General features: G+C 39.8%; 1 protein-coding gene across 1 annotated transcript in view; it reads left to right on the top strand.

The window, feature by feature from the left end:
* The window catches only part of LOC146809649 (uncharacterized), a 763,091-nt gene that overhangs the window by 58,246 nt on the left and 681,159 nt on the right, over nucleotides 1-23,686 (top strand). Inside the window, exon 2 of the mRNA XM_085616508.1 lies at nucleotides 8,804-8,827. Within this exon, the coding sequence (XP_085472634.1) occupies nucleotides 8,804-8,827 (24 nt within the window). The remainder of the gene's footprint in view (nucleotides 1-8,803; nucleotides 8,828-23,686) is intronic.

Raw genomic sequence — 23,686 nt, forward strand, 5'->3', positions numbered from 1 at the left:
CAAAGGTTTTTTAAATGCTAATTCCTAACTATAACATGTCTGAAACCTATGGCATTTTCAGTGAATTTCAAAGGTTTTTTAAATGCTAATTGCTAACTATAACATGTCTGAAACCTATGGTTTTTTCAGTGAATTTCAAAGATTTCTTAAATGACAATTTTTAAATGTAATAATAGTATATTTATTTTTTTGATACTGATTTTCGAAATTTTTGTAACTATTTATTTTTACATATTTTATTTTTTAAATTACATTATATATTTTTAATATAAATGGATTTTTTTAAATATTGAATCTAATGTTTTTTTTGTTTTATATAGTTTGTAATATATTTCTATTATTTTCTTTCTTTCTTTAATTTTTTTCAAATTTGTTTTGCGAGTCGCGCACCCAGAGCATACCTTTCTCGATCACTGAGTGGAACCTAGCCGCCATTTTAGGATTGTTGTGTAGGATCCATGTAGGATGTGGAATGGGTGCGTATTTTCGTGCGCGATCACTATGCGACCGGTACGCGACTCCAGGCGCATATGCGACACATACGTATTACTTTACGCAATGCTGGCACGCTTGCGCATGAAAATCCCCGGGGGGTGGTGGTCCGCGGGGCTTGGGGGGACTTTGAGCCCCCCCACCCATGAATATTGAAGCCCCGGGGGGGTCGCGGTCCCGGGGGATGGGGGTGACTGTGAGCCCCCCATACATAATTTTATAAAGCCCAGGGGGTGGCTGTCCCCGGGGCTGGGGGGCCCCTCTGGCTCCCCCATTCACTTAATAATATTGCCCCCGGGACTTGGCCCCCCCGGGGGCTAATTACCAATGAAACGTGGGAGCACGTGCTTCATTTTTTTTTGTTTTAATCGGCAGGATCCGCGCACCGTGCATCTACCCACCTGCCCCCTTTTTGCGTTTTGCGCACTTTTTTCAAGAATTTCTTGTGCCTCGAAATGGCTGCCAACACTTCCTGGTTTGGAGTGTTGACAGCAAGTTGACAGCCAATTAACATGCAGCTCGTGATCAGGAGGGTGCGCGCAAGGTGCGCTCAGGTTGCACGGATCCACCGCGCCCACAGATATATGTGTGATTTTACTTTTGATTTTCTCAGGAACTGCTGAATGGATTTAAACCATTTAACAAAAAGGCATGACTCTGAACCAAGGTCTACATTTTTGCCAAATTTGGTGTAATTCCGTTCAGCAGTTCGGGCTGTAGCTACGACTAAAGGTTGCTATGGAAAATTGCATGGGCAAAACATGTTTTGGGACCCCCTTTTTCTCGGCCCCCGCTTGACAAATCACCCCAAGACTTTCAGGATAGGAGCGGACCAGAGCTGGGCAAAAGTTTTGAAAATTTCGCGAAGATTCGTCAACCGGCGCCAAAGTTATTGGGAATAGAATGTTGCGGATTTCCTATGACAAATAGGTCCTAACTATAACTACCTACGGGCAACTGCCAGTAGGTTATATATATAACCTACCTATATATATATATGAAGAGAGCAGGTTCCCAAAATCCAGCAGGTAGGCGGAAACGGGTACAGACCACAACACGCTGAAAAGTATATTTCGTGCAAATTTTTTCCAGGTAGATCGGCATGACGCGTTTCGGCCAAGTAAGATATAGTGCTAAGTGGTTAACTTCCTCCCATACGGACCAATGGAATTGCGGCAGACAAAACAGCAGGGTGGAAATGGAAGAAATACTTTGACTCAAGTAATTCCGAATTATAAACTAAATGTTTGAACAAATAATACCATAGTGGTAAAAAACTCAATAAACCCTGATTTATACACTGAACACAATTCCAAAGAAAACAAATGGCCATTGAAATATAAATCAATAAGACCAAACAGTCAAATTGCAAAAACATCTAAGCGAGAGGAAAGAAGCCACATGAAAAAATAAAAATAGACATAATCATTAAGAGGTCATAGCGAAAAATACTCTAATAAACAACTTCCAGATCAAAAAACACGGTTTGTTTAACTTAGAAGATAAAAATTAAACAAAACCCTCTCATTTCTTTGTCATGTCATTAATGCTCCTGATTACATGATATTGTTGATATGCACAGTACTGATGTGATAATAGATCCAAAGTAGTTATTAACCAAAATCTAAACATAAAGGGCAAAAAAATCAATAGATATGCGCAGTAGTATGTTTTAAAGAATCCCTGATTGTAACAAAAAATCTCATCCATTAACAATATAATGAAAGAAAAAAATATGACAATCTCCAATAAAGTGCAAGTGCAATAAATATTGGAATTCAAACAAGCTGGAAGAATATTCATAGTTTAAAACATTCTTCAAACATTAATAACATACCCCAGGATAAAATCAACTGTACATACAATAAAGTGCAAGTGCACCTGTGCAAACACAGCAAACCATGTGCAAATAGCATAAAGTTTAGCAGCAAAAAAAAGGGGAGAGAGTAGTCTGGATGAGATTAATATCTTGCAGTGTTAGAACCTTACAATGTTAGGGGTCGCCTGATTAAATAAATATTAGAATATTCATAAAATCATTCATAAAACTCAGACAAAAAAGTCTCAGTAAAAACCCAAAGACAACCCCAAAGGGATAAAATTAGGTTAAAACCAAAGCACGGACTGACATCTAAGAACGACAGAATGAAGACCAACAAAAACTAATCTACAGTGAATGAAATACTGGTCAAGAGAAGTAAGTCACATACTGACACAAAAAAAACACAGCTGAATGACATAATCATAGGAAGTTGTGCATATCCTCCCCTGTATTAAGGCCATTTGGCATCTTGGTATCTAATAGTAGTATGTAATGGGTTTCTAGTTGTCTAAGACGTTTTTCCCTGTTGTCTCCTCTCGGTAATTTTGGTACCGCATCAATCACGAAGTATTTTAAATCGTTCAAATTGTTGTTATGAACTAATTTAAAATGACATGCAACAGGGTAACTAGGGTCAGAATTGACAATGGCACCTAGATGTTGTAGAATCCGTGTTGATACCTGCAGTTTTGTGCTGCCAATATACTTTAAATTGCAGGAACATTAAAGTATATATACTGCATGATCAGTTTTTCACGTAAAGAAACCCTTAAAGATAATGGGATTCTGATCAAATGCACTCGTAAATTCACAGGTGTTAATACCAAATTTGCAAACTCGACACAAACTGCACTTAAAAAAACCCTTACGATTAGATAACCATAACCAAGTGTTGGCACTAGTGACCTCAGGACTGGTCCTCACCAGGGCATCCCTCATAGAGGGTGCTCGTCTGAAAGTAATCTGATGTAGATCTGGCACTAGCTGTGACATAGTAAGATCAGTTTTCACTATAGGCCAGTTTTTATAGATGAGTTTCCTTAGGTCCTTGTCCTGACTACTGAAAGTAGTAATAAATCGAATAGAGTCTGGCTCACTGGATTCACTGTTAGTGCTAGAAATAGTTTTGTGGGTAGTAGTTCTAGTAACCGTCTCAAGGTACTCACTGCGGTTTGTAGTATTAGCTTTAGCTAATGCTGATTCTAGCTCCGTTCTTTTATACCCACGAGCTAGGAATCTCACAAAAGATTCATCCTGGCAAGTGATACAATCGGATTCTGAACTGCATATTCGTTTAATGCGAAGAAACTCGCCATAAGGAATACTTTTGAACAGTTGATAAGGATGGGAGCTCTGGGCATGGAGTACAGCATTACCAGCTGTGCTTTTACGATGTAATTTGGTCTGTATGCTGTTATCCCTAATATACAGTTCCACATCAAGGAATTCAACACGATCTGCCCTGATCTGAGCAGTAAATTGAAGATTCAATTCATTAACGTTGACCAAATTCACAAACTCATTAGCTGATTCAATTGAACCATTCCAGATAATGCAAATATCGTCAATAAATCTCCACCAGCGTATAACATGGGCCATAAATAATTCACCATGGGTGCGTCTGAGGACATGCTCCTCCCACCAGCTCACGTGTAAACACGCGTAACTGGGAGAGAAGCACGCCCACATAGCTACACCCTGTAGCTGCTGAAATAGCTCATTGTTAAACATAAAATAGTTATTGTGTAAACATAACTCTATCATACGTAACAACATGGCATTATGTTGATGGAAGATGATGTTTCTCTTATCCAGATAAAATTTAACTGCCTGTAAACCATCAAAGTGACGTATACTGCTATAGAGGGAACAAATATCCATAACAATGAAAAGGTATCCCTCTTGCCAAGATGTTGTTAGTACAGTAGAAAGAAAATGACCAGTGTCTTTGATGTATGATGGCAATTCCTCAACAAATTCACGGAGGAAATAATCTACATACTTAGATATGTTTTCACAGAGACTACGTTGTGCAGAGATAATGGGCCTGCCTGAAATAGGCACTTGTTGTTTGTGCACTTTAGGAATAAAATACAAAACTGCAGTGATTGGAAAATCAACTTTCAAAAAACTGTGTTCATTCTTGTTCAAAAGGCCAACTCGTTTCCATTGCCCAAGTTCACCATGAATGGAGCCTTTCAATTTCCTTATGTCATTAATGGTGGCCTTCCTGTAACACAGTTCACCATTTAAATGACGATAAGCTTCCTGTAGATATTGACTCTTAGCCCACAAAACAACATTACCTCACTTATCTGCCTTGGTTATAATAACATCAGTGTTATTCTTCAATTTCTTAATTAAAGTAGAGTATTGTTGATCACGATAAGACTGATGTTTGTAGGTTTTCAAAATCTTCCTATTCAACATTTTAAGATCTTGAATAACACAATCACTAAATATATCCAATGCATCTTTAGGCATAAGTGGAATAAAAGTGGAATTAGGACGAAAGGGGCTCAGTGCTGGAGAATTTCCACTAGTGCCTAGGTTGTGTAGTTGTTCTTGAGTTGAACACTCAGCATCATCTGGGTTGTTTACAAGGGCATGTAAAGTTTTAAGATTAGTCACATCACTGGCAGCAAGCCGTTTACTTGGGTTGTCAGAAATTGCGATTTTCGCAGCAATATTTGATGCTTTATTCAGTTTAAAGTGTTTCAATAATTGTAGTTTTCTAATAAACTTGAAAACATCAATCCGAGTTTGAACATACTTAAAACGACTATTAGGGCAGAATGACAATCCCAATGATAATAATTTTACCTCTGCCTCCGTAAGATTGACATTGGTCAAATTAATGACAGTATTGTCCATAGTTTGATCTTTTCTTAATTTTTCTTCTTCATATTTCTCCATCTTCCCCTGTTGTTTCCTCCTTTTGGCTTTACGTCTTTGTTTTCTGCACTCATTCCTCCGTTTGGTCCTTTCTTGGCTTGAGTAGTTTGCCGCCGCGTCTGGCGGCGATCCTCTACTAAAAAAACAAATTCTTCAGATGAGGATATGTTGCTTGGGATTGACGTAAGTCCTATGTCAGGTCCACTACCTTCTGAGCAGACACTGCTGGCAACTGAGCTAAGATCTGAATCAGGTTCTTCAGGATTGCGTAAACTGGATGTTGCTGTTGAGGTTATTTTAGACGTCAGAGCTTGCCTTTTGACATTATCAAATTTATGTGAAAAAGTAAAAATTCTTCCAGTTCGTAATCATTCTTATCTCTGGCAAATTTTAATATTTTACGCGCTTTGATAGATTCTTCATATTTCTGGAGGCGTAAATCAATTTCTCCTCTGCTTTTAGTGATAATGTCTTGTTGTTCATGAGATGCCAGTACTAAATTAATATATATATATATATATATATACACTTTATATTTTATTTATATGCTGAAATTAATTTATTTTGTATTTGTTTCTAAATTGTGCTTTAATGGTCTGCATTGAGTCGAATAAAGTTCATACTAGACCTAGCTGTATGAGTCCTCCTATCTAAAAAGATTTTAAATAAAAGAGCGACTCTAAGTGCCCCAATGCCAGGAATCATTGACTATGTACTAAACAGAATCGAGGCAGTTTACTTCATAGTAACTGAGGATAATTTACACTACTGGTACGCAACCATCAACCCCTGAAACAAGAGAGAAAAACACTGTAGATGGCTCCCCTCAATACTGGGGAGTGTCCTAAGTCAGCATTCCTAGAGTGCCTAGTGAGGCAATAACTAAGACGTCAGGTTTAAAAAAGAGCACTATAAAACCAAGATACAACTGTCTTCTTATCTAAATGAAAAGTAATCTCCCTCAAGAAAATGTAGTGCAAAGTTCCAACCCATATTGATTTCTACCAAGAGATACTGGAGTTATCAGAATGTAAATATGGTAGGCCCTCAGGAGGCATGTCAAGGGTGCCTCTCCAGTGCAACATACTATGCCTAGACAACTTTTACAACTTTTCTTGCTTTGTATATGTGCTGCACAGTGCAACACACATGCAAAGTCAGAAAAGAAAGGAGAAAAGAAAACATGTTTCCTTTAACGCTTGGTGACATTAATTTTGATGCAAAACCCAGTCTCAAATTTTTGGTAGATAAGGTTTTGTGTCATAAAGCATTGGTGGTTGCATGGGAATGCCCATGTGCCACGCATGTAATGCCCCCTTGATGCTAAGTAGCGAAAAGCAACACTTTGTAATGCTTTGCTTTACTTATAGGCAACTTTCCAGTACAAAACAGGTTTTGGGCTGGAAAGAAAATAGCAAAAAATAAAAAATGTGTGCTGGTTTGCATCACTTTTATGAAGCAAACACAGCACTAAATGCTTGTAAATCTGTCCCTATGACCCACAGTAAAACTTCTCACCGGGTTGAACCTGGTTTCTGGTGCTCCATACCGTACTGTCTCAAATTAGAGCTGAGGTCTACTGCAGCTAGGCGTAGGACCTAGGGCTAGGCATACTGCGACCTGTTGACCGAGACTGGCTCATAACACTTTTTGGCACTTTTTCATTTTAAACTTTTTTTAAAATCCATATCGCTTTTATATAATTGTATTTTTTTTGTGTTGAGTTTTAACTTAATTTCTATTTTTCAAATAGCGCTACTGCTGGCTAGTCGTGTCGCTTTACTTTTCAGACAGAACCCTCTTTTATTTATTGAACTCTAAATTGTCTGCCCTTCAACATGAAATGATACACGTTTATTAATTGCTGTATTTATTCAAGCAATAAGTTGCATTTCGACTACAACACCAGAAAACCAATTCATTCAATCAAAATTAAAGTTTGGGTGATAAAATCTGCGAAGAAGTGGTTATTAATTATAAATGCAAACATTATAGGCAAATACATGAACTATTGTTAAAGCGTATATGTATTTTTAATGTAACCAAGGACATCTCCTAGCATTCTGATGATAGTGCACTTATGCTTATTTCTAGTTGTCACTGTTTTTGTTTCCTTAATTCTACTATTGTTTTCGTAAAGCGTAGTGTCTCTAAACACTTTGCTGTGTGGGTTGGAAGTAATTCAGACATGGAGTTTGAGAGGAAGTGAGAAGGAGGCCACTACGGGATGCAGGGCCTCTATTGAGAGTAACTCTGGTCCAGATATACATTATGCTAGCCAGTAAAATAGCTTAACAGGTTAATATGCTAGCTGCAGAAATCTGTCTAGAAGCCACAGCATTCAATAAAGTAAGTGCCATCTGCTCTTTTAGGCAGAACAAAGAATAGTCTGTGCCTGTAAATGTTTTTTGGCTATTGTGGTTTTGCTAGTGTCTCAAACCACTCTGAAATAGTTTGAGGGCGTCACTTCAGCTGGTTGTAAGAAATCAACACCATCGAATAAGTATAGACTTCTATACCTTAATATATATGGTAAAAGTATAGCCAGATCTGCAATGGGGTTGAGGGGTATTTTTATTCTGCTGCAATCGTTATTAGGGGGGTTGAGGGGTATTTGTATTCTGCTAGCTCTCTGCATCTTCACCATCCCTTAAAACACAATAAGCATTGCCAGAGCCAAAAGGTCTGGCTTTAATGAGCTATCACATTCAAATACATGCACGTACAGCTACTGTTTATATGCGTGAGCACATCAAACCATAGGGCCTGATTTGGATGGCAGTGGAACCGCCACCAAAAGGCCATCAGTGGCAGTCCGACCACCATCCAGCATAGCAGTCAGACCGCTGCATTAGGATGCAATCGTTCCAACGGCTGTGGATGGAGGGAACGACTGATGCGCCCAATAGGCTCAAGGAACCCGTCGGGCCATCGGTCAAAACATAAACCCAACAATAGGAGTGGGGCCTGCGCAGGCAGCACCGTAGAGCTTATGATGTCCATTTCTGAAAGCCTGACCATGGCGGTCTGACCGCCATGGAAAGGCTGTCAGAAAGGGACTTTGAGGGCCACTAGCAGGGCCCTCGTGCCCTGTGGGCCTCAGCTATGAGGCCCAGGGTCACCTGTGGTGCCCCCCCAAACATCTATGCCCTGTGTGCCAGGCACCAGAAGACACCTGGCACACAGTGCATGGATGTTTCAAAAAACATCCCATTGTCCACTGTGGCTTGTGTGTGACCCTTTTCCGGGCCGCAGCACAAGCCGCAATGGAAAAGAGGATGTTTCAAACTCCCTACATGGCAGTCACATCTTAGTTTCGCAGGTGAAACCGCCGACTACATGTTGGTTGGTTTCCAACCCGCTGCATTGTGTCCGAGCGCCATTGTAATAAGGCCCATACTTACTGGCTTTGCCAGTGCTTATTTGTTATATATCTTTTTTTATACATTGGAAACAAAGAGTATATAAACACATTGATTAAAAACTTCAAAGCCTTTAAGAGAAACCAATTTTATTCGTGAAAGTTCCCTTTGAGTGGATAAGGAAAATACTCTTTTCTTGTAAGTAAACAATGTATTTTTTTCTCTCTTACAGATCCAGTCGTTGTACTTCTTTCAGGTAAATATCTTTGTGAGTTTTAGAGAAAGTTCTCCAAGGCACATGTATTCTTAGTTTGCAATAATACTGATCTGAAAAGACTTATTTGGCAGACGAGTTCCATTTAAAACTAAAACAGTAGGATCAGCACACACTAATGTTGAAATATTTCTTTCTTTCATCCGATAGAAGAATAAATCAAAACTGCTCATTCACTCTTGCAAAAATGGCTTCTGCATTCACCACATGCTCCCTGCCATCTGCTGATTCTCCTGAAAACAATGTACCTCATGCATACATTACAGTAGATGCCGTTCCTAGCTAGAGTACTGATATACAAACCAAGTGCATCGTGAAGTAACAGACATTTACTCCTCTAATGCTGGTTGTAGCTATATATTTCTGAAGGGTAGGGACCAAATCTATGCTAGTTAGCTGGTCTGTTGTTTCACTGACAGAATAAAGATCAAAAAAATATCGAGGCATAAGTACAGAATACAAAAATATCGACTGTCTATACTTAATAAGGTAAGTGCAAAAATATCCCCCAAAAATATATCGTTTACAATAATGTAGTTGTATTAAATATCGATTTTTAAATATATATAGATTAAAATATTAAAATTAACATATATCGAATACTAACATTAATTTAAAAAAATCAAATATATTTAAATTTATATTTTAACAAATAAACCTACTTTTAGAAATGTAACCACACACATGTGTATATATATGAACATAGATATATCTAAAAAAGAAATAAACTAATATATTAAATAATAATATAATTAAAAACAAATTCAATAATATTACCAAAAATATATGTATACATATTTAAATATAGCAAGAACATAAACATCTTTAAAAAGGACACTAATTTAACTAAAAAACAAAATTAAACAACACACCTTTTTTTACAATTATATACAAATATTATTAAAAAAAATCAAACACACAAATATATAAATTAAATCAACAAAATAAATTATTAAAAATTTAAATAAATACATATACATTTCACACAACATTAAAAAAGCCCATTTGTATACTAAATAAAAAATAAAAATATGTTCTCACACCTAACTCAACACAACACTGACTATTTACATCACACAAACATAAAATGTACTACTATAACTACAATAAATGTTAGAATACATCAAATATAACATTGCAAAATACTGCAATTTACTATTCCCACAAAATTTAACACAACAATAAATAATATAATTATGAAAGAAATATATATTCCCATTCCACTCAGTACAACAGCAGGGAAAGTGTTGGATTGCGGAGGGGTAAAATTTACTTCACCCACTCCAGTCAGTGCAACAGTAGGGAAAGTGTTGGATTGCGGAGAGGTACAATTTCCTTTTCCCATACCAGTGAGTGCAACAGTAGAAAAAATGTCGGATTGTAAAAAAATAAAAATGTATTCCCGGTACAGTCAGTAGTACATTACAAACACAATTTCTGCAAATACAAAAACTAATATAAAAAACAAGATAAATATGTAAAAGACAAATATTTAAAAATTAATATATTTTAAATGTTAACAACTAATGAAAATTAAAACATTTAATTAAAATAAAAACATAATTAAAATATTACAAACAATATTACAAATTAAATGCAATATTATTTTGCACATAAAATAAATCTTTAAAACTATTTATTGATAAATGTAATTAATAAAATAAGCTTAGGTATAATTTCCTCCCACCATATACCCCTGTAAACCCCACAACCCCCTCCTAAAATAAAACAAATTATGATCCGATCCCTCCACAAACATGCCACTGAAATCTGGGACCTCCTCGACAGCAAAAACCCCTACGTAGTGTTCTTCCCCGAGACCTGGTCCATCACCACCTCGGGACCAGACATCGCCATCGCCATTCCCCAAGGATACAAGATCTCCAGGAAGGACAGCCACACCTGCCCGGGAGGAGGACCCGCCATCGTCAACAAATCCACTCTCCGCCTGAGCACACTCCCCGACGAGCAGACGGACCTGATGGAATATCTTCACTTCAAGATACTGGCCAGCCCTACCACTACCCTCCAAGGAACCCTCATCTTCTGACCCGCTGGATCCCGTGGACCTTTCGCCAACTCCATCATGTGCATCATCTCCCCGCATGCCATTGCATCCACCAACTACACCCTGCTGGGAGACCTCAACTTCCACCTCAACAACCAACTGGACCCTAACACCATATCCCTCCTGGACAACCTCCACAATATTGGACTCCGCCAGATTGTGACCGAACCCATGCATTCAGCAGGACACACCCTCGACCCACTCTTCACAACAGGAAACTCCATCACCTTCAGCCACACCACCAAACTCCCATGGACTGATCGTAGATGCGACCACTTCACCTTCAGAACACCCACCATCCACAGACATCAGCACCTGCTCCCACGTAGAAACAGGACCAGAATCAGCGACCACCAGCTCACCTCATCACTCAGCAGCTCCACCCCAACCACCGAGGATTCTGAACGATGACCCCAACACCACAGCCCAAACCCTGCACAGATGGATCTCTGACAGCGCCAACACCATAGCCCCCCTCAAGAAAAACAATAACACCCATGCCAAGAAAGCTAGATGGTTCACCACCGAACTTTGAGAGTCCAGATGCACTTGCCGCCGCCTCGAAAAGGCCTGCAGGAACACCAAATCCACAGAAGTCCACAACAACTTCAGAGCCGCCACCAACGCCCACCACCAACTTATCAGAGAAACGAGGAAAAAGGCGATGAAAGACAGAATCGACACAGATGCACACAACAGCAAAGAACTCTTCAACATCATCAAGGAGTTTGCCCAACTCACTAGCGAGTCTACGGACATCCCTCCCTCACAAGACCTCTGCGACAAACTCAGCACTTTTTTCCACCACAAAATGAAGAGCATCTACGACAACTTCGACGAAGACCACCAACACACTGAACCCGCACCAACCACCCCGACACCCTGAAGCCAGCGATCGACAACTGGACAGCCTTCACCACCGAAGACATACAGAACACTATGAAGTCAATCCACTCCGGGGCTCCCACGGAGCCCTGCCCCCACCACATCTTCAACAGTGCCGCTGACACCATCAGACCCATGCTCCGCCACACCATCAACCACTCCCTGGTGACCACCTCGTTCCCTGATGACTGGAAACACGCCGAGGTCAACCCCCTCCTGAAGAAACCCTCGGCGGACCCCACCGACCTAAAAAACTACAGACCCATCTCCCTGCTCCCTTTCCCAGCGAAGGTCATGGAAAAGGCCATCAACAGCCAACTCGCCACTTTCATCGAAAAGCACAACGTCCCTGACTCCTCCCAATCCGGCTTCAGAAAACAGCACAGCACAGAAACCACCCTCCTCGCCGCAACAGTCGAAATTCGCACCCTACTGGACAAAGGAGAAACTGTAGCCCTCCCCTTCCTTGACCTCTCAGCGGCTTTCAACACAGTCTCTCACCGCACCCTAATACGAAGACTCCATGACGCAGGGATCCAAGACAAGGCCCTTGACTGGATCAGCTCCTTCCTCTCCGGCAGAACGCAGCGAGTCAGAATCCCCCCTTTCCTCTCTGACGCTACACCAACCACCTGTGGAGTCCCCCAGGGGTCCTCCATAAGCCTGACGCTCTTTAATGTCTACATGGCCCCGCTCGCCCCCATCGTCAGAACCCACGGACTCAACATTGTGCCATACGCAGACAACACCCAACTCATCTTCTCCCTATCCAACGAACCCAACACCGTCAGGCACAACTTCCGAGAAGACATGGAAGCCATCGCCAAATGGATGAAAAACAGCTGCCTACAACTAAACACCAACAAAACGGAAGTACTCATCATGGGCCTAAACCCCAACACCTGGAACAACACCTGGTCACTCCCTGCCCTTGAAAGCCCGCCCACCCCCACGGACCACGCACGCAACCTGGAAATCATCCTGGACTCTGAGCTCAAAATAGACCGCCAGATCAACTCTGTCTCGTCCTCCTGCTTCCACACCCTCCGCCTCCTACGCAAGACATTCAAATGTATCCCCCTCGAACACAGAAAGACCGTCACTCACGCCCTAATCACTAGCAGACTCTAATATGGCAACGTGCTCTACTCCGAAATAAACAAAATCCTCACCCGCAAGCTACAAAACATCCAGAACGCCACCGCAAGACTGGTCCTCAATCTCCCAAGATGCTGCCACATCTCCCAGCACCTGTGCACACTCCACTGGCTCCCCATCGAGGACAGAGTCACCTTCAAGCTGCTCGCCCACGCATACAAGGCCCTCCACGACACCGGACCAGCATACCTGAACAGCAGACTCAAATTCCACGCACCCCAAAGGACCCAACGATTAGCCCAGCTCTCCTACGCCATCGGCCCTGCACCAGAAAGACCAGATCGGGAGGCCGCTCTTTCTCCTTCCTCGTGGCCAGAGCCTGGAACACCCCCCCGCTCCACCTCAGACAGACAACATCGCTCCCCATCTTCGCAAGAAACCTCAAAACCTGGCTCTTCGACAGACCCCCTCCTTGATGGACCGTAACCTACACCCCACCCCAGCGCCTGGAGACCCCCACAGGTGAGTAGTCGGGCTCTAAAAAACTCCTGATTGATTTATTGATTACTAACACAATTAACTTAATTACTTATCAATTAAATAATTCATATTAATTAACAAACAATTAATTACAATTAAATAACTTCCAACCTGTACACCCATAAATCCCACAACCAACTCATAAACATAAACATAAAAAAAACTTACACTATTACCATAATTAATGATCAATTAAATAATTAACATTAATTAACAATTACTTAAGATTAAATTAAATTACTTTGCTGTTGTGATCAATACATTTATATTAGGAACTGTGGGATGAACACCCTACATGGATAGTCAGTTTTGACATTGTTTTCATGGAATCTAAATTACTCTCAGATTTTTCGGCCAATTAAACTTTCATCTGAAGAACACTGAGAGATGCACTACATTTTTCAATGCAGCTTCTGATTACTAATCTCTGATGGATTAAAACAATATTGATACTGATACTTCACTCCTAGGAGGGTTTTGGCAGTCTCGCTTCTCCAGGCTATGGGTTGACTTACGGTAGTTGCCACTTGTTTTAATAGACTTTTGCAGAGGCCAGTCCTATACCACTGGGAAAGGTTTCTATTGATACTTGGTAAAATCTTTTAAATGTCCCATAACCTAGACCATTTACTTCTCCCGATCAATTGCATTTGGCAAAGTACTGTATGAATATTGCGCATGGAGACTGTTTGCTATGTCAACAGCATCCTTTTCAATGACGTATTACATACAGCACAATATTTAGTGTCTGTTTTTTACAGTTAAAGCAACTTCACCTTCCTTATCATTTTGGGCCATTACATCTATTCTTTCTTTTGAACAAATCAGGGAGTATGCAACCACAAACTTTTATAGTATGGTCCACTTGCTTCTTTTTAGCGCTATACTAAATATTCCACCCAAACAAGCTCCCTGCAACTGCACCAGACCAGACTGCAAGTGTTATGCTTCCTGTACACTTTGATATTGATTTTCCCATCAGCAGATTGACCTCATTGGGCTTGTCATGCATGTGGAATCCAGATACACTTCCCCTTGACCCTTTGTTGCTTCCTTGTCAGTGTAGAAAGTGAAAACTGTATATGTAGCTTAAATCATCATAAATTAAGGGGCTTATTACGATGGCGGACGGACTGGCTTCGTCCGCCATGGTGGCGTGAACCGAGACCATCCGCCATGCATGTGGCAGTCCTGCATACTCTATTATGATGGGACCGCGGCGGTCTTGTTCCGCACCCTTAACATTGCTGCGGTGGCTGCTGACAGCAGCACCACCATGATGTCAAAAACAGCATGATGCACATTTCACTGCACTACGTGGCAGGCACTACTCTGTGCCTGCCACTTGGTGCATTGAAATGTTGGGGGTACCATGGGTACCCCCCAGTGCACCCTCACCTCCCCCCAACACAAGGGGGGCCTGCAATGGTCCCCCAAAACCAAACTCCACCTGCCTTTCAACGGCGGGTACACCGCTGCGGAAAGGCTAGCTGGAGATCTCATCATAATATGGCAGACGGTGCTTGCTAGGTACCGCCACCATTTTATGTATGCAGACCGCTCCGCCGAGCAAACGTACTGATTGCCTGTGGCGGACAGGCTTTGCCTCCACCGCGGTCACAGTCTGAATCCCACCACCATCGTAATATGGCAGTGGAAGAATCACGGCGGTGGCGGTCCTTCCGCCATGATAATGAGCCCCTAAGTATCATACAATAGTTCAAATGAATCCACCAATCAAGTCTTCCTAATTTCATATTTAACTTCTGTAAAAAATGCTCCAGCTCAGCCCGTCCTGACAGACTCTGTAGAACAGTGACTTAAGTGTTTGGGTGTGGGGATAGAATTCATGATGATTTAGAATGCTGAGTTAGCGGTTCCATGCTGAGGAATATAGACATGTAATATCAAGCACCATGTGTGTGGTAATCATTTACATGTACCGAGGCTGGGGAGGATGCTACAGTACACTTGCATCATTGTGCAAGAGTGCCTGCTTTGCAGGCAGGAAAGTTTTTCTGCAGGAAGGTACACCTTCCTGCACAAAACCAATCCTCTGAGGTTTTTCCCTCTTCCTATGGTTGCTTCAGAATGCAGCACCCATACAAAGAGGGAAAAACAAGGAGAAAAAAAATATATTTCTCCTTGTTATGCCTCCCCTTGGAAGGCATAGCATTTTGACACATTCCCATGCTTATTAGTGTTAGTAAATCTGGGACTGCAACAAAAACCATGGGTGGATGCATAGGAGCAGAGCAGAGTAACGCAATGCAGCAACTTGTGCTGCCTTGCGTTACTGCAGATTTACTAAGATTTACTAGGTGACTGTGTGTGGCACAGTAAAAGTCACTTAAGGGCTTGCATTGCCTTTGTGTTACTTTGCGTGAAGCTAAGGAAATCCAAGCCCTTAATAAAGCTGGGCCTTATTTTCAATGCTGCCCCTACTTTATTGACCACGGAAGAGTAAAATGCTGCATTTACTTTTCGGAAGTCATACCTGCATTGTTCAGTTTACTTATAGATCTCTGCAGCAGGCACTGAACTCATTAAGCTCAGCAATGACATGGGACACTGGGGTCAGACTCCATTGTCTGTACAAATCCAAAATTCAATTTTAGGTTAACATTTTCACCAAAGTGAGGGCCAGGTAGTAACTCACCTGGACATAAGCAAGCACTGCTAACGTGATATACAGCAGTTTATATCAGTGCTCAAACACATTTAATAACTTTTTCATGAAATGTTTTAATTATGAACTAATTGCTTAAATCAAATTTTCACCATATAGTATCTGACATATCACTTTTTAATTTTTCCAATGCTCAAACATTTTTGCATTAATAAAATATAAGTTTATCACAAACAAAATTTCTTCAAACAAAAGTTCAGAATTAAATGAACTTCATAGTCTTCACACAATGCATTTCGGGAAGAACCAAGTCCCTTTGTCAGGGGCAATGTCTGTAGAAAAAACATATATTTACATAGTGTCAACCAAGTGCGCTTTCATGTGTTCAGTACACACAGCAGTATTCAAGTCAGTCATGAAATTACTACAGTCACCCTAATAGTGAGTCATATTCTGTAAGTATGTTTACCACCATTTAGCTATTCAAGTTTCACCATGTCCCTGTGCCAATCACCTAAACATTACTAAACGCACTTACGTCAACGAACGTAGAGCAGTCTCTGTGTTCAAATTTAGGTTTGCCAGTATTCAGCCTGTACATGAGAGGGAATTACAGTTTATTAGATCCCTATGTTATCATGATACTGACAAGAATCTCTTGTTTGTTTAGAAAAGCCACATACCTTAATATGTCGACAATCAAGCTTCGTGTGAGTCAACTTTTCAACAAGACCATCTGTCATCCAACTCCTTCATGGAGCTCACGGTGCTTGCAACTGCCGAATTCATTAAACAGCCCATGTTTCTGCAAAACGTAAATCACACTATTTGCCAAACTGAACCCCCGCGTACAATTATACCGTGCGCTCTCAATTCAAGCCTCACTTACCGATATAGTGTTATCACCTTCCCCCGCAGAGAATGATGAATCCGTGTGACAAATGCTTCCGGAGTTTAGACTAAATAACTCCCACCGCGAGTTCACGTGAGACGACGCGACCATCAATACAACCTCCAATACAGTTGAGTTCAACGTTATCGCCATCTTTGAATGGCACACAAAGGATATAATAAAGTTATCTGTATTCTCACTCCTGCCAATATCCGTATTAAAAGAAATCTAAAATGTCCCAGTCAGTCAAAAATATGTCAAAACACAGTAGCATGATAACATTAACATGTAAATCATGGCTCTTTCAAGTTTCTTTGCACAAAAATTGTACATAAACGTGAACATATTATTGCTATGCAATTGCCAACCTGTTCATATACAGTTCAATCTATAAAAAAACAAGACATCTCAAATTTATCATTAAGCCCTGTCGGTGATAGAGAGTTTAGCCTTTTTATCCAAAAAGCTTCTCATTGTAAGAGTCTTTTAGTGTTGTCTACACCTTCCTGTTTTTGTGATTGTTCGATAATTTGAGATTTTAATTGGGCTATGTCTTTGTTCTTCCCAGTGTCTAGCTACATTGGAATTTAGATTTTTATTCCTGATGGTACTTTTATGTTCTGATAATCTGATTTTTAGTTTTCTTTCGGTTTTGCCTACATATAGTAGTCCGCAGGGGAATTTAATGGTGTATACTACTATTATTATTATTATTATTGCTTATTAAGCGCTACTGACACCCTAAGGGTAACCTGGCGCTATGTTAGAGTGTGTGCTAGATAGAAAAGAGCCCCTGCCAAGCAGAGTTAGCGGGAGGCATGGTGGAAAGCCCGAGGATATAGCCAGGTTTTGTTTCTTTTTCTGAACTGCGTCAGATTGTCTGTCTGTCTGATATCCAGTGGGAGTGTGTTCCAGAGTCGGGGAGCTGCTATGCAGAAGGCCCGACCTCCTGACATAACTTTCCTAACTCTCTGCACCCTCACTAGCTTTGATGAAGAGGAGTTACAATTAGTAGAGTGTCTTAATTTGATGCGTTCTCCAGTCAGTGGATGTAAAAGTACATCTACTGGTATGATGTTATTGCAGTGAATGCAATTATGACACTTTGTTGTTCCTTTGAATTCTATCTGTGTTTTAGGTTTCTTTTTGGTCAGAATTTCTTTTAAATGTTTTGATCTTATGAATGCAAATAGCGGTTTTTGGCGAAATAGACCGTGAAAATCTTCTTCTTCCTCTAGCAATTCCCAGCGTTTCAAAATCACTTTTTTTATTTCTCTTGATACTGTGGAATATTTTGATATAAATACCATTTTATTCCCTCCTGTGGTTGATTGCTTGATGAGTAAATCTTCTCTTGGTTTTGATAATGCACTTGTTTTATGTGTTCATAACAGTTCTATCAGGTATTCTCTGTCCATGAAGTTTTTTATTTGTGTTTCCATTGTTGCTTCACATGTAGAATTATCTGTTGTGATTCGTCTTGATCTCAGGAATTGTGAATATGGGAGATTCCTCACTAATGTAGATGGGTGAAAGCTTTCAAACAGTAACCCACTGTTGCGGTCTGTTTTATTAAAAATAATCTTGTGCTCAATTGGTTGTCTGTCATCTCAATCCGAACGTCCAAAAAAGATATACCACTCTTTACTACGGTGTGAGTAAATTGGACTCTGTCATCTTGTTCATTTAGTTCTCTTATTTTCTTCAATAAAGAACCTTTTGTATCAAGCCAAATTAAAAAAATATCATCAATGAAACGACAGAAGAACATTATTAAGAGAAAATGACGATAAGATTCCGAAATATTTCATACTGGAATTACTGGAATTTTGCCTAAAACATAGTTACTTTGAATGGAACCAACAATTTTATATACAATTGAACGGAACTTCTATGGGGTTTCCGGGAGCCCCAGTATACGCCAATACCTTTATGGCGAATTTGAAAATGAACACATACTAACAAATCAAGCATGGACAGATGGATTGGTGTTCTTTCTGTCGTTTCATTGATGATATTTTTTAATTTGGCGTGATACAGAAGGTTCTTTATTGAAGAAAATAAGAGAACTAAATGAACCAGATGACAGAGTCCAAATAACTCACACCGTAGTAAAGAGTGGTATATCATTTTTGAACGTTTGGATTGAGATGACAGACAACCAATTGAGCACAAGATTATTCAAAAAATCTACAGACCGCAACAGTGGGTTACTGTTTGAAAGCTTTCACCCACCTACATTAGTGAGGAATCTCCCATATTCACAATTCCTGAGAACAAGACGAATCACAACAGAAAATTCTACATGTGAAGCAACAATGGAAACACAAATAAAAAACTTCATGGACAGAGGATACCCGATAGAATTCTTATCAACACATAAAACAAGAGCATTATCAAAACCAAGAGAAGATTTACTCATCAAGCAATCAACCACAGGAGGGAATAAAATAGTATTTATATCAAAATATTCCACAGTATCAAGATAAAAAAAAAAAAAAGTGATTTTGAAACGCTGGGAGTTGCTAGAGGAAGAAGAAGATTTTCACGGTCTATTTCGCCAAAAAACGCTATTCGCATTCACAAGATCAAAAATTTTAAAGAAATTCTGACCAAAAAGAAACCTAAAACACAGATAGAATTCAAAGGAACAACAAAGTGTCATAATTGCATTCACTGCAATAACATCATACCAGGAGATGTACTTACACATCCACTGACTGGAGAACGCATCAAATTAAGACACTCTACTAATTGTAACTCCTGTAACAGTATACACCATTAAATGCCCCTGTGGACTACTATATGTAGGCAAAACCGAAAGAAAACTAAAAATCAGATTATCAGAACATAAAAGTACCATCAGGAATAAAAATCTAAATTCCAATGTAGCTAGACACTGGGAAGAACAAAGACATAGCCCAATTAAAATCTCAAATTATCGAACAAACCCAAAAACAGGAAGGTGTAGACAACACTAAAAGACTCTTACAATGAGAAGCTTTTTGGATAAAAAGGCTAAACTCTCTATCACCGACAGGGCTTAATGATACATTTGAGATGTCTTATTTTTTATAGATTGAACTGTATATGAACAGGTTGGCAATTGCATAACAATAATATGTTCACGTTTATGTACAATTTTTGTGCACAGAAACTTGAAAGAGCCATGATTTACATGTCTTTGTTATCATGCTACTGTGATTTGACATCTTTTTGACTGACTGGGACATTTTTGATTTCTTTTAAGACGGATATTGGCAGGAGTGAGTATACAGATAACTTTATTATATCCTTTATGTGCCATTCAAAGATGGCGGTAACGTTGAACTCAACTGTATTGGAGGTTGTATTGATGGTTGTGTCGTCTCACGTGAACTCGCGGTGGGAGTTATTTAGTCTAAACTCCGGAAGCATTTGTCACACGGATTCATCGTTCTCTGCGGAGGAAGCTGATGACACTATATCGGTAAGCGAGGCTTGAATTGAAAGCGCACGGTATAATTGTACCCGGAGGTTCAGTTTGGCAAATAGTGTGAATTACATTTTACAGAAACGTGGGCTGTTTAATGAATTCGGCAGTTGCAAGCACCGTGAGCTCCATGAAGGAGTTGGATGACATATGGTCTTTTTGAAAAGTTGACACACAAAGCTTGATTTTCGACATATTAATGTATGAGGCTTTTCTAAACAAACAAGAGATTCTTGTCAGTATCATGATAACATAGAGATCTAGTAAACTGTAATTCCCTTTCATGTACAGGCTGAATACTGGCAAACCTAAATTTAAACACAGAGACTGCTCTACGTTCGTTGACATAAGTGCGTTTAGTAATGTTTAGGTGATTGGCACTGGGACATGGTGAAACTTGAATAGCTAAATAGTGGTAAACATACTTCCGGAATTTGACTCACTGTTAGGGTGACTGTAGTAATTTCATGACTGACTTGAATACTGCTGTGTGTACTGAACACATGAATGTGCACATGGTTGACACTATGTAAATATATGTTTTTTCTACAGACATTGCCCCTGACGAAGGAACTTGGTTCATCCCGAAATGCATTGGGCAAAGACTATGAAGTTCATTTAATTCGGAACTTTTGTTTGAAGAAATTTTGTTTGTGATAAACTTATATTTTATTAATGCAAAACTGTTTGAACATTGGAAAAATTAAAAAGTGATATGTCAGATACTATATGATGAAAATTTGATTTAAGCAATTAGTTCATAATTAAAATATTTCATGAAAAATGTATTAAATGTGTTTGAGCACTGATATAAACTGCTGTATATCACGTTAGCAGTGCTTGCTTATGTCCAGGTGAGTTACTACCTGGCCCTCACTTTGATTATTCTCCGTGCTTGGCAGGCATAAGATAAGCAATGCACGCACAATGTTAAAATGTAAATAACAAAAAAAGTCATTTTTCGGATAATAGCAGAGCGTAAGTTATTTGGAACTCAGAGGTAGTGCTGGATTGTCCCCCATTTATACTGAGTAACATTTTCACCAACCATACAAGGAAAGAAGCAAAATGTCCTACTGACCGATAGGCACAACAATTTAAACAAGAGGGTTAATGGAAATGCAATTTTTAGACAGCAAAAATTGGAGTGTACGTGTTGCCTGTGGGCGCAAAGAAACTGAAATATGCATTCCGATCTCCTAGGATCTGTATCTCCTCAGCTAAATAGACACATATTTTGATGTTCCTTCTGCATTAAGGCTCAAAATAGCTGCTGCCGTCTTCATTGCTTTTATGACTCCTGGCACATTGGGTTGGGGCTAGGCAATTGCAGAAGAGAGGAGGGAGGAGAATAGGAGTCATGAAGAGAAAAGGTATAGTTGTGGAGAGGAAAGAGGGGAACTTAGAAGGGATGAGAATAGACTGATAGGAAAAAGAGTGAGTGCAGAGGAGGTAAGGGGGAGGAAACACGGAGGTAGGAGAAAAAACAGGTATTGCCTGCATTCATTCAGAATTCTGAATAAGAGAGGCGCCCCCCTAAAAGGCTGCTATGAAGGTCTGGGATTAAGGGGGAGTAAATAATTACTAAATAGAAAGCCTCCCACTTGACCTATATTTTTTTTACTACCAGCTAACGTCAGTACAGTGGGTCATCTGCTGTTACATGACATATCTACAAACATAATTTATATTTCAGACTTCATTTATTTTCTTTGTCATATGGTTTAAAAACAAGAAACAACTTTTTAATTGCAATTCATGATTTAGACTTTGATCCTCATTTACAAAACGGTATATACACGTGATCAATTTAATTTTCTCCTTTGGCAAACGTTATCAGTGTATTATTTGTAAGTCCAATGTACAGTTAACATTTCATCTCGAAGGGTTAAAATCCACTCTCATCACGATGCAACTCCATACTCACACCTCAATCACATACTCTTCAATCATATCACTGACACATACTACACACACTCATACGCATCCCAGTTTTTCACTTTGAAGCATGAATCTTTTATCGATTTTAATAAGCACTGGTGATGGTTTCAAGACTATTTCTATCTGGGTGTAAAAAGGATGGGAAAGTATTCACATTTTAAATATATATATATATATATAAAGCAACGAAAGATAGCTTTTAGGGTCATTTCAATTTCTTCTTTTACTTTTAGCAACAATTTCCATTGAAATGTACGTCGACCGGATGGTGCGAAATCCCAGTCACCAGCACAGCCTCTGAGGGTTGATGTTTCACCCCTTGTGATTCCATCTGTGTATGTAGTGTTGTACTTGTATGTGTATGAGTGTGAAGCGCCCAAGCCCAAGGCAATCAGTGACGTTCCCCCTCGTCATGGGGGAGAGGCCCTCAAGGACCTTTGCTGGGCTGAGGAGGTCATGCCACCAGGAGCTGCGACATCTTCAGCCCAGAAAAAGTTCAGCTTAGGCAACCAGGAGCCTGTGCATTTAATGCATGTCTAGCTTGGATGCCTGACCTGAAAACAAAGAGTGTTTGTCAGGCTGACCTTTGTCCAGCCTAACAAATACTCTTCTTGATGGGCAAAAGGTGAGGGGTGCATGGACCCTCAACCCATATGGACTGGCTGATGCTGATCGCAAACACTGGCTATAAAAGCACAGAACAGCTTAAAAGCATACTTTTAAAAAACAATGCACTTTATTAAAATATGACAACGAAGCACTGGGTGCTCATTTTAGTTATAATTAATCAATATGCCATTATTAGCCCAAAAGGGTACTTTGCACCATGAACTGAGTAAACAATACATTTTTATTGTTTTTAAAGCTTTACATAGTACAAACTTGGCAGAGGAAATTAAAGTGTTTACATGTGAACCAGGCACACATGAATAAATGATTTGCCCAGAATAAAAGGATGTTGACCCAAAGCCTGGAATTTATGGTTTTCCAGTTCCAAAATGTGCGACTTTAGCTGTTAGGCCACATCTCCTTCAATTTTATGTGCATCTATAGCAGACACAGGCCTCACATAAAAGGTGCACGCGCATCTTACCACATTTTATTTCAAAATCAGCACGTTATAGAAGAATCCCCAAAGGGCACACTAGCAACCGATTATCCTAATACAAAGGAAATGTATTTTCTTAATATTAGTGAGAGCTGCTACCTTAATTCACAAATATTGTAGAAGTACATAAAACATAGCATTTGTATAGACCTATCTGGCATAAACTGGCCAAACATACATGGTGCACTGTAACTAGTACTTTAATTTA

Source organism: Triturus cristatus, chromosome 7, assembly GCF_964204655.1.
Source record: "Triturus cristatus chromosome 7, aTriCri1.1, whole genome shotgun sequence".
NCBI lineage: Eukaryota > Metazoa > Chordata > Amphibia > Caudata > Salamandridae > Triturus > Triturus cristatus.